The sequence below is a fragment of the Passer montanus genome, unplaced genomic scaffold (assembly GCF_014805655.1).
Source record: "Passer montanus isolate IOZ18808 unplaced genomic scaffold, ASM1480565v1 scaffold291, whole genome shotgun sequence".
NCBI lineage: Eukaryota > Metazoa > Chordata > Aves > Passeriformes > Passeridae > Passer > Passer montanus.
The window spans coordinates 80575-96392 of NW_024367608.1; the positions used below are offsets into that span (position 1 = coordinate 80575).

Consider the following 15818-nt stretch of genomic DNA (forward strand, 5'->3'; position numbering starts at 1 on the left):
TGGCAGCGGGGCAAAGCCCAGCCCCAACATCCCTAAATCCAGAAAAATCCAGCCAAAAGAATTCCAGGCTCACGCCGGGCTGCTGTGGTGAACGGCTAAAATGAGTCCTGCCCACAAACCTGGATTATTTATTTCCTGCCAGGATCCAACTCCAAACCGATCCCGGTATTTTTAGGCCTGACCTTTTTTCCTGCTTCTATTTTGGGGTTGTTTAATTTCCGGGGCGTTTTTTCACTCCGCTGATCCCGGGATGGTTTTCCCCAAGGATGAACGGGAGCCTGGATCCCGGCCCAGCAGCTCCATCAACAGTGGAGGAAGCTCATCCATGTTCTCCCATTTTCCCCCCAGTTTGGTGCTCAGGATTGCTGATTCCCACCTTGGAAGATTCCTTGGGATGGACACATGGATGGACAGGATGGTCCCGATGTTTTTCAGCAGGAAAAGGAGGGGATTTTCCTTCCCAAATCCAGGTTTTCCTCCCCAGAGTGTCCCTCTGGAGGAGAAGGAGCTGATGGAGTTGCAGGATCCGGCCCGGCAGATCCATGACCAGTGGAATTCCATCTGGTATTGGTTAATAATTAAATTAATTAAGGTCCAGGGGATGCACTTGGAGCCTGGGAAATTTGGAGGGTCCCTGGTCTCTCCCTGATCCCAATTTTCCACCCTAAAGCTTGGTCAGGATGTTCCCTGCACCCGGGCATGGGGATTGAAGGATGGGATGAGGAATAGGGATCCGCTGGGATTGGGACTGGGAACCATCCGGGATAGGGAATCACCTGGGATGGGACCTGGGGGTTCATCCAGTGTGGGATTTGGGATGGGGAATCACCTGGGATTGGGACTGGGAACAATCTGGGATAGGGAATCACCTGGGATGGGAACTGGGGGTTCATCCAGTGTGGGATTTGGGATGGGGAATCACCTGAGATGGGTCCTGGGAGATCATCTGAGCCAGGACCTGGGGTAGGAATAACCTGGAATGGGATCTGGGAGATCATCTGGTGCAGAATCTGGGACAGGGAATCACCTGGAATGGATCCTCTGGGATCATCCAGTGTGGGATTTGGGACAGGGATCACCTGGGATTGGGACTGGGAACCATCTGGGATAGGAGTCACCTGGAATGGATCCTCTGGGATCATCCAGTGTGGGATTTGGGATAGGGATCACCTGGGATGGGTCCTGGGAGATCATTTTAGGCAGGACCTGGGGTAGGAATAACCTGGGATGAGATCTGGGGGATCATCTGGTGCAGAATCTGGGACAGGGAATCACCTGGAATGGATCCTGTGGGATCACCTGCTGTGGGATTTGGGATGGGGAATCACCTGGAATGGATCCTGCGGGATCACCTGCTGTGGGATTTGGGATGGGGTCACGTGGGATCATCCAGGGTGGGATCTGGAGTAGGGATAACCTGGGATGGGAGCACATGGAGGGGTGAGATCCCTGGGATGGACCATGAGGAACCCCTGGGATGGGAGCTGGGCTGGGTTTGGGGTGGGATCACCTGGAATGGATGTGACTGGGGGGATCCCTTGGGGTCTGACTGGAGGGGAAATCTCCTGGATCCAAATCTCCTGCTCCCACCTCCACCACGGACATCTCCCACCACTTTTCCAGGTATTTTCCATCCAAAAAATCCACCAAAAGCTCCAGCACCACCCAAAACCAGGGATCCACCTCTGCCCCCATCGCTCCCCTTTCCCTGCTCACCTGGAGACTTTTCCCCCTAAAATGGGATTTTTAAGGGAAAAAAGCAGCTCAGGAACTCCCCCACCCTAAAGGACGGAGATGTTTGCTCCAATCCTGTGGAATCCATCCCAAATTCTCCTCATTCCCTTTAATTTTAGCAACCCGAGATGTTTCCACCCCGTTTCAACAGCGAGCCTTTAAAAACACATTGATTAAATTTGGGAAAACAGCACCGACACCTCCCGAGGTTTTCCCAAAGCAAAAGCAGGATTTTTTTTTCCCATTTTTCCCCATTTATTTTCCCCCATTTTCCCCCATTTTTCCCCATTTATTTCCCCCATTTTTCCCCATTTATTTCCCCCATTTTTCCCCATTTTTTCCCGTTTTTCCCCATTTTTCCCCTTTCCAAGCCCTCTGGACCCGTGGCTCCCCTCCCCAGCAATAACTCTCAAACGTGACGTGGTGCCTGGGAAATGTCAGCGGGAGGAGGAGGCCCCTCCACGTCCAGCTGCCAGAAAAAAGTCTGGAAAAACGGCTCGGGAATGGGAATGCTCCGGGCTGGAGGGGTGAGGGGAGCTGGGCTGGGAAATCAAGGCAGGTTCTGCACCAGGGCATAAAAACAAAGCCCAAAAATCCGTTTGTAAACTCGTTTTTCCCAATGTTTGCTTTGGGGAAAAAAAAAAGGTTCCATTTCCCTGGTTTTGTGACCTGTTTTAAAGGGATTTTTCTCCCTGGTTTTCCACTCCCGGGTTGTTTGTGGAAGAAGACAATCCTGTCTGCGGGAGAAATGAAAAAAACCACACAAATCATCCCAAAATCAGGCACGGGGAAATGTGGGAAACGTTGTCCAGGCATGGCCAAAATTGTGGAAAATGGAAAAATTCGGTGCCAGCTCCAGCCCTGAGGCTGAGGCTGTTCCAGGTGGGGAAAAGCTTTGGGGGAAAATCCCTGATTTTGGGGCTGCAGGGCTTGGGTTTGTCTCCAAATTTGGGGTTTTGGCGTTAATCCCTCATGGAATTCTGGGGATGAGGAGAGGGGACGAGCAGGAGAGGGAGAGGGGAATGGGGAGAGGGAGAGGGAAAAATGGGGTGAGGAGAGGGGGAAAAGGAGAGGGGGAAAAGGAGGGGAAAAAAGGAGAGGGAAATAAAGGAGAGGGAAATAAAGGAGAGGGGGAAAAGGAGAGGGGGAAAAGGAGAGGGGAAAAGGAGAGGGAAATAAAGGAGAGGGAAATAAAGGAGAGGGGGAAAAGGAGAGGGAAAAAAAGGAGAGGGAAAAAAGGAGAGGGAAAAAAGGAGAGGGAAAAAAAGGAGAGGGAAATAAAGGAGAGGGAATAAAAGGAGAGGGAAATAAAAGAGAGGGAAATAAAAGAGAGGGAAATAAAGGAGAGGGGGGGAAAAGGAGAGGGAAAAAAAGGAGAGGGAAAAAAAGGAGAGGAAAATAAAGAGGGAGAAAAAAGGAGAGGGAAATAAAGGAGAGGAGAAAAAAGGAGAGCAGAGCTGGGGACCAGGGAGGGGACAGGAGGGACCAGGAATGGGGCACAGGAGAGGGAAAATGGGACCAAAACAGGGAAAAAAGAAATGGTTCCCTTTCCCAGGGGTGTTTGTGCAACCGGCTTGAAAGGGATTTTTCTCCCTGGTTTTCCACTTTTGGGGAATTTGTGGAAGGAGAAAATCCCATCTGTGGGAGGAATGAAAGAAACAGGAGGTGGGGACAAGAAAAGGGGACCTGAAGAACCAGGAGCAGGGGACAAGGATGAGTCTTGGGGTTTGGGAAAAGTGGGAGCAGGAGGGACCAGGGGAGAAGGAAAAGTAGAGAAAAACTGGGTCAGGAGAAGGGACAAGGGGACAAGGACGAGATTTTGGGCTGGGGATAAATGGGAACAGGAGGAAAAGGGGACAAGAAAAGGGGACCTGAAGAAAACAGGAGAAGGGGACGAGTGGCACCAGAAGAAGGGACCAGGGGACAAGGAAAAGTTGGGAGCAAGAGGTAGAGAAAAACTGGATCAGGACAAGGGGACAAGGATGACACTTTGGGCTGGGGATAAATGGGAACAGGAGGAAAAGGGGACCTGAAAACCAGGAGATGGGGACAAGCTGGATCAGGAGATGGGGACAAGTGGCACCAGGAGAAGGGACCAGTGGGACAAGGAAAAATGAGGGACCAAGAAAAGGAACAAAGGGACGGGGACATTTGGGGTCAGGAGAGGGACAAGGACGAGACTTTGGGGATAAATGGGAACTGGAGGAGAAGGGGACAAGAAAAGGGGACCTGAAGAACCAGGAGAGGGGGACAGGTGGCACCAGGAGCAGGGGACAAGGAGATGAGGCCAAGCCTTGGGATTTGGGAGCAGGAGAGAAGGGGACAAGGAGAAGGGAAGAGTGGGACCAGGGCACAGGGAAAAGCTGGGAGCAAGAGACGGAGAAAAGCTGGATCGGGAGAGGGAGCAGTGCAAGAAAAAGTGGGAAAAGAGGAACCAGGACCAGGGATGAGTCTTTGGGTTTGGGAAACGTGGGAGCAGGAGAGCAGCGGGACACGGAAAAGGGACCTGGGGACAGGGAAAGGGACCTGGGGATGAGGAAAAGGGATCTGGGGACAGGAAAAGGGATCTGGGGACAGGGAAAAGGGGATCTGGGGATGAGGAAAAGGGACTTGGGGACAGGAAAAGGGGCCTGGGGATGAGGAAAAGGGATCTGGGGACAGGAAAAGGGATCTGGGGACAGGAAAGGGGATCTGGGGACAGGAAAAGGGACTTGGGGCCAAGGAAAAGGGATCTGGGGATGAGGAAAAGGAGCCTGGGGACAGGAAAGGGGATCTGGGGACAGGAAAAGGGACCTGGGGACAGGGAAAGCGGCAGCAAGAGGAGCACGTGGGACCACAGGGCAGGGAGGAGCTTTGGGATGAGGCAATCCCGCTGCTCCTGCAGGGAGGGGCCCCAGCCCCCACCCCATTCCCAAATTAAATCCCCGGGGATTCTGCCGGGCCCTGGGGCTCCTCGGGCCGATTCCTCCTCTCCCCTTCGCTCCCAGGGCCTTCCCCAACCCCAATTCCCAAAATATCCCCGGGGATCAATCCCGGGGAAATCCAAAATTCCCAGCAGGGAATTGCAGCAGCCCGGGATGGGCACAGGCGGCTCCAGGGAATTAATGTTCATTAATTAAATTAATGCTCATTAATTAACAGGAGTTTGGGGGCGCCTGGAGGGCTTTGGGAACAGCGGGAGAGATCCCAAATTCCCAGATTCCATGGGGCGGGATTCCTCCGGGATAAGCAGGAGGTTGGGGCTGCTGCTCCAGAAAACACCCCCAGGGATAAACAATTTAAATTCCAACAGTCCGCATTCCCAGCTCCGCTTTCTCCTCGGTTAAAAACCCAGCTGGAATTCCCAAACGAATCCCAAATCAGCTCTGGGAAGGAAAAATAAAAGTAAAAATAAAAATTAAAATAATAAAAATAAAAATAAAAATAAAAATAAAAATAAAAATAAAAATAAAAATAAAAATAAATAAAAATTAAAATAAAAATTAAAATTAAAAATTAAATTTAAAAAATAAAAATAAATAAAATAAAGTAAAATAATAAAAACAAAATATTAAAAATAAAATAAAATAAAATAAAATAAAATAAAATAAAATAAAACAATTATATTTTTAAAAATAGCCCAGGCAAAGCTGAAAAGCAGGAATAACAATTTTCCCCGTTTTTCCCGATTTCCAGCCCATCCATGGAGGCACAAACCTGCCCCGTGCTCCCCTTCCCTCCCTGTCCAAGTCTTTCCCGAAATTCCTGCTTTTCTCCTTCAAAATGCCCTGACCCGAGACCAGAGGGAATTTCCTTTCAGATCTGGGAATTCCCGGTCTTTTTGCCACCGGGACAATCGGAGCCTGGAGGTGGGAACCGAACCCGCTGGAGGCGATTTGTTATCCCTAAAAACCCCAAAAATCCCGAATTCCCAACCCGGGATTAGCGGGTCCGTGTTTGCTGGGTCAGAGGGAATTTGGGGTTGCGGTTCCTCCCCTTGCGAGGAGCAGCATTCCCGGGTTTTTGTCAGGATTTGGGATTCCCTGTGCGAGAGCAGCATTCCCGGTTTGTCAGGATTTGGGATTCCCTGTGCGAGGAGCAGCATTCCCGGGTTTTTGTCAGGATTTGGGATTCCCTGTGCGAGGAGCAGCATTCCCGGTTTGGGCAGGATTTGGGATTCCCTGTGCGAGGAGCAGCATTCCCGGTTTGGGCAGGATTTGGGATTCCCTGTGCGAGGAGCAGCATTCCCGGGTTTTTGGCAGGATTTGGGATTCCCCGTGCGAGGAGCAGCATTCCCGGGTTTTGTCAGGATTTGGGATTCCCTGTGCGAGGAGCAGCATTCCGGGTTTGTCAGGATTTGGGACGAGCGGGGGTCGGGAATTCCGTCCCGGAGCTTCCCGGGGGAGCAGCTCCGCCAAGCGGCGCCGGGAGGAGCTCCCGCATCCCGATCCTGCCGTTCCCGAGGGTTTTGTGGGAATTGTGGGAATTTGATCCACAATTCCTCCTCCCAAGTTCGCTTCCCCATCGCAGCCAGCTCCGGGGAAATCGGCTGGAGAGGATTCCTTAGGGGAAAAAACGGGATTATGGGTTGGGATGGGTTTCCATCCCAAACCTTGATCCAGAGGAGATCCAGGTGCTCCCAAAAATCCAGGGAAAATCCCCCAGAATTCCAGCTGGGAATTGGGATGAATGGGATAAACGGGGGAATGGAATTAATGGGATAAAGAACGGAGTAAATGGGATTTTTCCCAGCAATTGATGGCTCAGGAGCGGCCACAGCCCAAACGTCATTCCCAGTTTTCCAAGCTGGAATTGCAGGGTGGTGCCTGGAGCTCTCCTGAATCCCAGCAGAATCGGCTCCTCCAATTAAAAAATCCCCTCAAACGGGATTATCCCGTTTTTCCCGAGTTTCCCTCCCGTTCCTTTGGGATGTTTCCAGCCTCTGGTTCCTTCCAGAGCTCAGGAGTTCTCTGGGAAGATTCTCCAGTCCCAGATTTTCTTGCCAGGTTTTCCCTGGGAAACGAGGAATGAAAGGTTTTGGGAAGGGGAGGAACATTGTGGGGTTTTTTTATGGAATCATGGAATGGTTTGGGTGGGAAGGGACCCTCAGGATCACCCAATTCCAGCCCCGTTCCAAGGGCAGGGACAATTCCCCATCCCAGGGAGCTCCAACCCTTCCCTGGGCACTGCATTTGGGATGAGGCTGCTGGAGGAAGAGAATTCCAGGGCAGATCCCACAACAGCCAGACACAGGTGAGGCTTTTCCAGAGGGAATTTTAATCAGGAATCAGTTCCAGGTGCCCGAATTCCCAGCTCTGAAGAGTTCCTCCCCTTCCCAGCATTTCCCGAGTGCCTGAATCCAGGGAAAATCCGGGATCTCGGATTTAGGGCATCACCAAAAGCTCAGGATCCATCTCAGAGTGAGGCAGTTTGGGGTTTTTTTTAGGATCCAAGGATTTTGTGACGTGCAGGAGAGGTGGGAACAGCCCAAGGGTCCATCCAGTTTTCCAGAAATCCCAAGAAATCCGTGGGATTGATCCCTCCCAGGCTTTGCTGTGGGTTTGAGGGCTGCAGTTGGAAAAATGTCAATTTTGGGATGAAAACCAGGAGCTGGAGCTCCAGGGGATTTCTCCAGACCCACCCGAAAATTTGGGATGGGCACCCACAGACCTGCAGGATCAGCCTGGATTTTCCCGGGAAAAGGAGGGAGGGGGGAAGAGGGCGTGGAAAAACTCAGGGAAATCTCCAGATTTTGGGGGTTTGGGTGGATTTATTCCCAAACCCAGCGGCGGGACAGAATTCCAGCTTTGCTCCTGCCCCATTCCAGAGGAAAAAAAGCTCAGGAAAACTCCTGGGAATTTCTCCCCTCACTCCAAGAGCCCCGAAGGTGGAACCAGGAATCCCAGCCCTGGCTTGGGGGGAGCTGTCCCTTTCCCAGATTTCCCAGGGATTTGGGAAGCTCAGCACAAACCCCGCAGGGATTTCCCTCATCCAGGGGTGGAACTTTCCAGCCTCCCAAGGAATGGCTCCGATCCCACCTTGTTTTCCCAGGATAAACTTCAGTTTCTGGGAAAAGCTGCCAGGATCCAGCTCCCCTCCTCCGGCCCAGATTCCAGCCAGGAGAAATCCCAAAGATTCCCAGGGATGAAATCCAACCCCCGTTCCCAGGGATCGCTCCCTGCCCTGCTGGATCCACAGGAAACCCCCGGGAAGAGGAATTATCCCAAAATTATCCCTGGGTTTGGGATTTGGGAAGCCCGGGGAGGATAAAGCAGGAATGGCCTGGTGGGATTTGGGATCCAGGCCTGGATTTGGGAATAAAGGGATTGTCCCAAAGTGACCCCAAATCAACGAGGCCCATCCAGGAGTTTGTTCCCATCATTCCAGGGATTCAGCTGCTTCTGGCATTCCCAGAAATCCCAAAACCCCAGGAAAGACCCCCAGGCCCCGTGATCCAGGAGGGATCCTTGGATCCTCCGAGGTTTCCATCCCAAACCTCGATCCAGAGGAGATCCAGGTGCTCCCAAAAATCCAGGGAAAATCCCCCAGAATTCCAGCTGGGAATTGGGATGAATGGGATAAACGGGGGAATGGAATTAATGGGATAAAGAACGGAGTAAATGGGATTTTTCCCAGCAATTGATGGCTCAGGAGCGGCCACAGCCCAAACGTCATTCCCAGTTTTCCAAGCTGGAATTGCAGGGTGGTGCCTGGAGCTCTCCTGAATCCCAGCAGCAGGAATTCCCCCAATGGATTCGAAATAAAAATCCCAAAAGAAGTTTGGGATCCCCCGGAAAGGCTCCAGAACCAGGGAATGAAGATGGAACCCACGGGGCTGGGGGAGCTCCGTGCTGGTTCTCCAAGGAATCTTCTTGGATTTGGAAATTCCATTCTTGTGGGGGAAAAACACCCGAAAAGGGATTTGGGATCCTAAAAAGGGATTTGGGATAATAAAAAGGAATTTGGGAATCCTATAAAGGAATTTGGGAACCCTAAAGAGGGATTTGGGAATGCTAAAAAGGGATTTGGAATCCTGAAAAGGAATTTAGGGATCCCAAAAAGAAATTTGGGAACACTAAAAAGGGGTTTGGGAATCCTATAAAGGGATTTGGGATCCTAAAAAGGGATTTGGTGACACTAAAATGGGATTTGGGATCCTGAAAAGGGATTTGGGATCCCTAAATTGCCCCACAGAACCTTTTCCCTGCCGTTCCCAGGGATGAATCCCACAAAAAACCCCCCGGGGCTTCCCTGAGCTTCCCCAGTTCCGGGAATCCCAGCCCCAAACTCGGGATGAGAACAGCGGGGTTTGGGATTTTCAGGGTAAAAGGAGGAATAAATAAAATAAAATAAAATAAAATAAAATAAAATAAAATAAAATAAAATAAAATAAATAAAATAAAATAATAAAATAAAATAAAATAAAATAAAATAAAATAAAATAAAATAAAATAAATAAAATAAAAAGGCAACCTGAGCCCACGAGGTGCATTCAGGCCCAGCTCAGCATTCCCGGCGGATCCCGGCGGATCCCGGAGCTCTGGAGAGGAATGTGGGGGAAGCTCGGGGGTTTTCCAGGATTATCGGGAAAATGGGAAAGCTGGAAGGGGGAGGGGAATCCCGGCTCAGCAGCCAAGGACAAAGCCCCAGGAATTCCCGGAATTCCCGGAATTCCAGCCGGGATTCAGGCCTGCAATCCCAACCCCAATCCCTGGAATCCCGAGCTGGCACTGGGGAAAGGGCTCCAAAGGGGGAAAATCAATCCCAAAATTCCCAAACCTCCAGGCAGAACCCGGTGCTGTGGTATCCCATGGGATCCCCAGGGAGGGGAAACAGATCTGGGATGGGAATGGGATTGGGATGGGAATGGGATTGGGATTGGGATTGGGAATGGGATTGGGATGGGAATGGCGGTATCCCATGGGATCCCCAGGGAGGGGGAAACAGATCTGGGATCGGGAATGGGATTGGGATGGGAATGGGAATGGTATGGGAGTGGGATTGGGAATGGGATTGGGATTGGGATGGGGATTGGGATGGGGAAAGGAATGGGATGGGAATGGGATTGGGAATGGGATTGGGATGGGAATGGGAATGGGATTGGGACTGGGATTGGGATTGGGAAGGGGATTGGGATGAGGAATGGGATGGGATTGGGAATGGGATTGGGAAAGGAATGGGATGGGATGGGATTGGGCCTGGGATTGGGATTGGGAAGGGGATTGGGATGGGAATGGGATTGGGAATGGGATGGGATTGGGAATGGGATGGGATTGGGAATGGGATTGGGAAAGGAATGGGATGGGATGGGATTGGGACTGGGATTGGGATTGGGAATGGGATTGGGACACAGCCACTCCCGGCCCGGCCTCTCCTCATTCCTGGTGTTGATCCAGAGCCTCTGGATGCTCCTGGAAAACCCTGAAAACTCCCTAAAAGAACGAGCTGCGGTGCCGCTAATTAGCCCTGGGCTGATTAATTTAGGGAATTCATTTAGGGAATTCATTTAGGGAATTCATTTAGGGGATTCATTTAGGGCATTGCTAATTTAGGGAATCGTTAATTTAGGGAATGAATGAGTGAAGGGGAATTAATTTGCCCCCAGCAGGGAAAGGGATCCTGGGTCATTCCAGGCTGGATCATCCAAAAGGGGATGGATGATCCCTGCAGGGAAAAACGGGATAAAAACGGGAAAATTGGGATCAGAAATGGGATCAGAGGGGTCTGTGCAGGGAAAAATGGGGTAAAAATGGGAAAAGCAGGAGAAAAATGGGAAAAAGGGGATCAAAATGGGATCAGAGGTGCTCCAGAGCACGGAATTCCCAGCTGGAACGGTTCCCACCCCACACTTATCCCATTTCTCCCCCCCCGGCTGGATCCCAAAGAGGAAATCCAGGAAAAGCAGGGAGAGGCCAAAATTCCACCCGGGAAATTCCACGAGAACTCACAGGAAAGGGGAATTCCCGACAAATCCTATTTACAGCAGCGCCTGAAATTAAATTAAAACGGGGTTTTTGTGGGGGGGGAGGTGGGAGAGAAGGAGAACTCCGAGCGCGCGGGGGTTTCCCGGGAACTGCGGGCTTTTCCCGGGAACTGCGGGTTTTCCCGGGAACTGCGGGGTTTTTCCCGGGAATTCCGTGTTTTTCCCGGGATTCGGGCGCTCCCGGCTGATTTAGGGGATTGCTAATTTAGGGAATCGTTAATTTAGGGAATGAATGAGTGAAAGGGAATTAATTTGCCCCCAGCAGGGAAAGGGATCCTGGGTCATTCCAGGCTGGATCATCCAAAAGGGGATGGATGATCCCTGCAGGGAAAAACGGGATAAAAACGGGAAAATTGGGATCAGAAATGGGATCAGAGGGGTCTGTGCAGGGAAAAATGGGGTAAAAATGGGAAAAGCAGGAGAAAAATGGGAAAAAGGGGATCAAAATGGGATCAGAGGTGCTCCAGAGCACGGAATTCCCAGCTGGAACGGTTCCCACCCCACACTTATCCCATTTCTCCCCCCCCGGCTGGATCCCAAAGAGGAAATCCAGGAAAAGCAGGGAGAGGCCAAAATTCCACCCGGGAAATTCCACCCGGGAACTCACAGGAAAGGGGAATTCCCGACAAATCCTATTTACAGCAGCGCCTGAAATTAAATTAAAACGGGGTTTTTGTCGTGGGGGAGGTGGGAGAGAAGGAGAACTCCGAGCGCGCGGGGGTTTCCCGGGAACTGCGGGTTTTCCCGGGAACTGCGGGGTTTTTCCCGGGAATTCCGTGTTTTTCCCGGGATTCGGGCGCTCCCGGCTGGGTCAGTCGTAGGACAGGTACTGGATGAGGCGGGGCGGGAGCTGCAGCTTGGGCAGCTGGCGCAGCCCCCGGCGCCCGGCCGCCCGCCGCACGCTCACGCGGCACAGCTGCAGCAGGCTCAGCGGCGTCTCTGCGCGGAACGGGGGGAGAACGGGGGAAAAACGGGGTAAAAACGGGGGAAAATGGGGGAAAAGGGGGAAAAATGGGGTGAAATGGGATAGAAACGGGGTGAAAATGGGGGGAAACGGGGTGAAAATGGGGGGAAATGGGGAAAAATGGGGGAAAATGGGGAAAAAATGGGGGAAAACGGTGAAAATGGGGTAAAAATGGGGGGAAACGGGGGAAAATGGGGTAAATATGGGGGAAAACGGGGGAAAATGGGGAAAAACGGGGGAAAATTGGGTAAAAATGGGGGGAAACGGGGGAAAATGGGGTAAATATGGGGGAAAACGGGGGAAAATGGGGAAAAACGGGGGAAAATTGGGTAAAAATGGGGGGAAACGGGGTGAAAATGGGGGAAAAATGGGGGAAAACAGGATAAAAATGGGGTGAAATGGGATAGAAACAGGGGAAAACGGGGGAAAATGGGGTGAAAACGGGGTAAAAATGGGGGAAAATGGGATAAAAAGGGGGGGAAATGGGGTGATAATAGGGGAAAATGGGGTGAAAATGGGGTAAAATGGTGGAAAACGGGATAAAACAGGATAAAAATGGGAGAAAACGGGGTGAAAATAGGGGAAAATGGGGTGAAAATGGGATCAGAGACAGAGGAAAACAGGATCAGGGGCGGGGAAAATGGAATCAGGAATGGGATCAGGGACGGGGGAAAACGGGATAAAAATAAAAGCAGGATAAAACGGGATAAAAATGGGATCAGGAACGGGGGAAAACATGATCAGGAATGGGATAAAAATGGGATCAGGAACGGGATAAAAATGGGATAAAAACGGGATAAAAACGGGATCAGGAATGGGGTAAAAACAGGATCAGGAATGGGGGAAAACAAGATAAAAACAGGATCAGAAATGGGATCAGGAACAGGGTAAAAATGGGAGCAAAATGGGATAAAAATGGGATCAGGAATGGGATAAAAATCAGAAACGAGATTAACATGACATCAAAACAGGAACAGGATCAACATGGGATCAAAATGGGATCAGGAACAGGATAAAAACGGGATCAAAATGGAACAGAAATGGGATCACAAATGGGAAAAATGGGATCAGAATAGGGATTTGATGGCCAAATTTCCAGGACAAAGGGGATTTGATGGCCAGATTCCCAATAAAAAGGGGATTTAATGACCAAAATCCCAGGACAAAGGGGATTTGATGGCCAGATTCCCAATAAAAAGGGGATTTGATGGCCGAATTCCCAATAAAAAGGGGATTTAATGACCAAAATCCCAATAAAAAGAGGGTTCCCCACTCACTCTCGTAGAACTCGAAGCACTTGGCCGTGGGGCTGCTGCTCCAGGTGTAGTCCGAGGGTTTCTTGCCCCGGTTGTCCCGGGCGTAGATGTTGCCCCCAAACTCCACCAGCAGCTCCACCAGGTCCACGTTCCTCACCTTGGCCGCGTGGTGCAGCGCCGTCTCGTGCAGCTTGGCCGCGTTCACGTTGGCTCCTGGGAAGGGAACGGCCGGGGAGAGGGGATTGGGCCAGGGAGAGGGGATTTAACCTGGGAAAAGGGGATTTAACCTGGGAAAAGGGGATTTAACCTGGGAAAAGGGGATTTAACCTGGGAAAAGGGGATTTAACCTGGGAAAGGGGGATTTAACCTGGGAAAAGTGGATTTAACCTGGGAAAAGGGGATTTAACCTGGGAAAAGGGGGATTTGGCCAGGGAAAGGGGGATTTGGCCAGGGAAAAGGGGATTTAACCCGGGAAAAGGGGATTTGGCCAGAGAAAAAGGATCAGAAATGGGAAGAGAAATAGGATCAGGAATGGGACCAGAAATTGGATCAGGAATGGGATCAGGAATGGGTTCAGGAACAGGATGAGGAACGGGATGAGGAACGGGATCAGGAACAGGATGAGGAACGGGATGAGGAATGGGATCAGGAATGGGCCAGAGGGGCCTGTGCAGGGAAGAACGGGATCACGAATGGGAGCAGAGGGGACTGTGCAGCGAAGAATGGGATCAGGAAGGGGATGAGGAACGGGATGAGCAATGGGATCAGGAAGGGGATCAGGAACGGGATGAGGAATGGGATCAGGAAGGGGATGAGGAAGGGGATGAGAAATGGGGTCAGGTACGGGATGAGGAATGGGATGAGCAATGGGATCAGGAACGGGATGAGGGAGGGGATGAGGAAGGGGATGAGGAAGGGGATGAGCACTGGGATGAGCACTGGGATCAGGTACGGGATGAGGAAGGGGATGAGCACTGGGGTCAGGACAGTCCCCCCGTGGTGAGTGATCCCCCTTGTTAGGGAAGGAGGGACTGAGATGCAGCTCTGGCTGCAGATGGGAACTCTTGGTATATCCCAAATTTTCCCTGCTGACAACTCGCATGCAGAGCTCTGCCATCAATAATCAGTATAGATTGCTGATTTATTTTATATAGAGAGGGGCAGAGATAAAAACAACCTGGTTGATAGAGTTGTGGGAACCAAGCTGAGGCTCTGGGCTGTGTTTGTATTCAGGGCAGGGCACAGGAATGCTCGGAGGGAAACGTCCCGAAGGTGACTCCCAGTTCCCCCCAATGACAAATGGCTGCAAACTGATCCAGCAGATTCTTCCCAGCCTGGAGCAGGCTGAGGGATGTCAGCAGTGCTCGGAGGTGATGTGAGGGCATTCTGTGCCAGAGGTTTTTCAATCAGTGCCCACTGTGCTGTCACATGGGCACAGTGCTGTTCAGCATCTCTGTCAGGCCCTGGGAGCTCGTGCACAAGATGCTGCCAAGGCCTCTGGGGATGTGGGGAAGGTCAGCTGGTGGGATTTAACCTGGGAAAAGGGGATTTAACCTGGGAAAAGGGGATTTAACCTGGGAAAGGGGATTTAACCTGGGAAAGGGGATTGGGCCAGGGAAAAGGGGATTTAATCTGGGAAAAGGGGATTTAATCTGGGAAAGGGGATTTAACCTGGGAAAAGGGGATTTAACCTGGGAAAAGGGGATTTAACCTGGGAAAAGGGGATTTAACCTGGGAAAAGGGGATTTAACCTGGGAAAAGGGGATTTATCCAGGGGAAAAGCGGATTTGGCCAGGGAAAAGGGGATTTGGCCAGGGAGAAGGGGATTTAACCTGGGAAATGGGATTTAACCTGGGAAAAGGGGGATTTGGCCAGGGAAAGGGGGATTTGGCCAGGGAAAAGGGGATTTAACCCGGGAAAAGGGGATTTGGCCAGAGAAAAAGGATCAGAAATGGGAAGAGAAATAGGATCAGGAATGGGACCAGAAATTGGATCAGGAATGGGATCAGGAATGGGTTCAGGAACAGGATGAGGAACGGGATGAGGAACGGGATCAGGAACAGGATGAGGAACGGGATGAGGAATGGGATCAGGAATGGGCCAGAGGGGCCTGTGCAGGGAAGAACGGGATCACGAATGGGAGCAGAGGGGACTGTGCAGCGAAGAATGGGATCAGGAAGGGGATGAGGAACGGGATGAGGAATGGGATCAGGAAGGGGATCAGGAATGGGATGAGGAATGGGATCAGGAAGGGGATGAGGAAGGGGATGAGAAATGGGGTCAGGTATGGGATGAGGAATGGGATCAGGAATGGGATCAGGAACGGGATGAGCACTGGGGTCAGGAACGGGATGAGCAATGGGGTCAGGTACGGGATGAGGAGTGGGATGAGGAAGGGGATGAGCAATGGGATGAGGAAGGGGATGAGGAAGGGGATGAGCACTGGGGTCAGGAAGGGGATGAGCAATGGGGTCAGGTACGGGATGAGCAATGGGATCAGGAATGGGATGAGCAATGGGATCAGGAAGGGGATGAGGAAGGGGATGAGCACTGGGGTCAGGAAGGGGATGAGCGCTGGGGTCAGGAACGGGATGAGCACTGGGGTCAGGTACGGGATGAGCAATGGGATGAGGAACGGGATGAGCAATGGGATCAGGAAGGGGACCAGGAACAGGATCAGGAACAGGACCAGGAAGGCCCAGAACTGGGAATGGATACTGGGAACTGGGAATGGCTGCTGGAACTGGGAATGGCCGCTGGGAATTGGGAATGGCCCCTGGGAACTGGGATTCTTCAGGAATGCCCCTGGAATGACCCTTGAACTGCCCAGGAATGACCCTGCAATTCTCCTGGAGCTGCCCTGGAACTGCCCTGGAATTGCCCTGGAACTCTCCTGGAATGA

At 51.5% G+C, this 15818-nt stretch overlaps 1 protein-coding gene across 1 annotated transcript; it reads right to left on the reverse strand.

The window, feature by feature from the left end:
* Positions 1 to 11496: 11496 nt before the first annotated feature.
* Positions 11497 to 13178, reverse strand: ASB13 (ankyrin repeat and SOCS box containing 13; the record flags this gene model as incomplete). Its single annotated transcript, XM_039713973.1, has 2 exons — positions 11497 to 11635; positions 12938 to 13178. Coding segments are annotated over 2 exons (369 nt in total), but the record flags the coding sequence as incomplete, so codon positions are not given.
* Positions 13179 to 15818: the final 2640 nt, after the last annotated feature.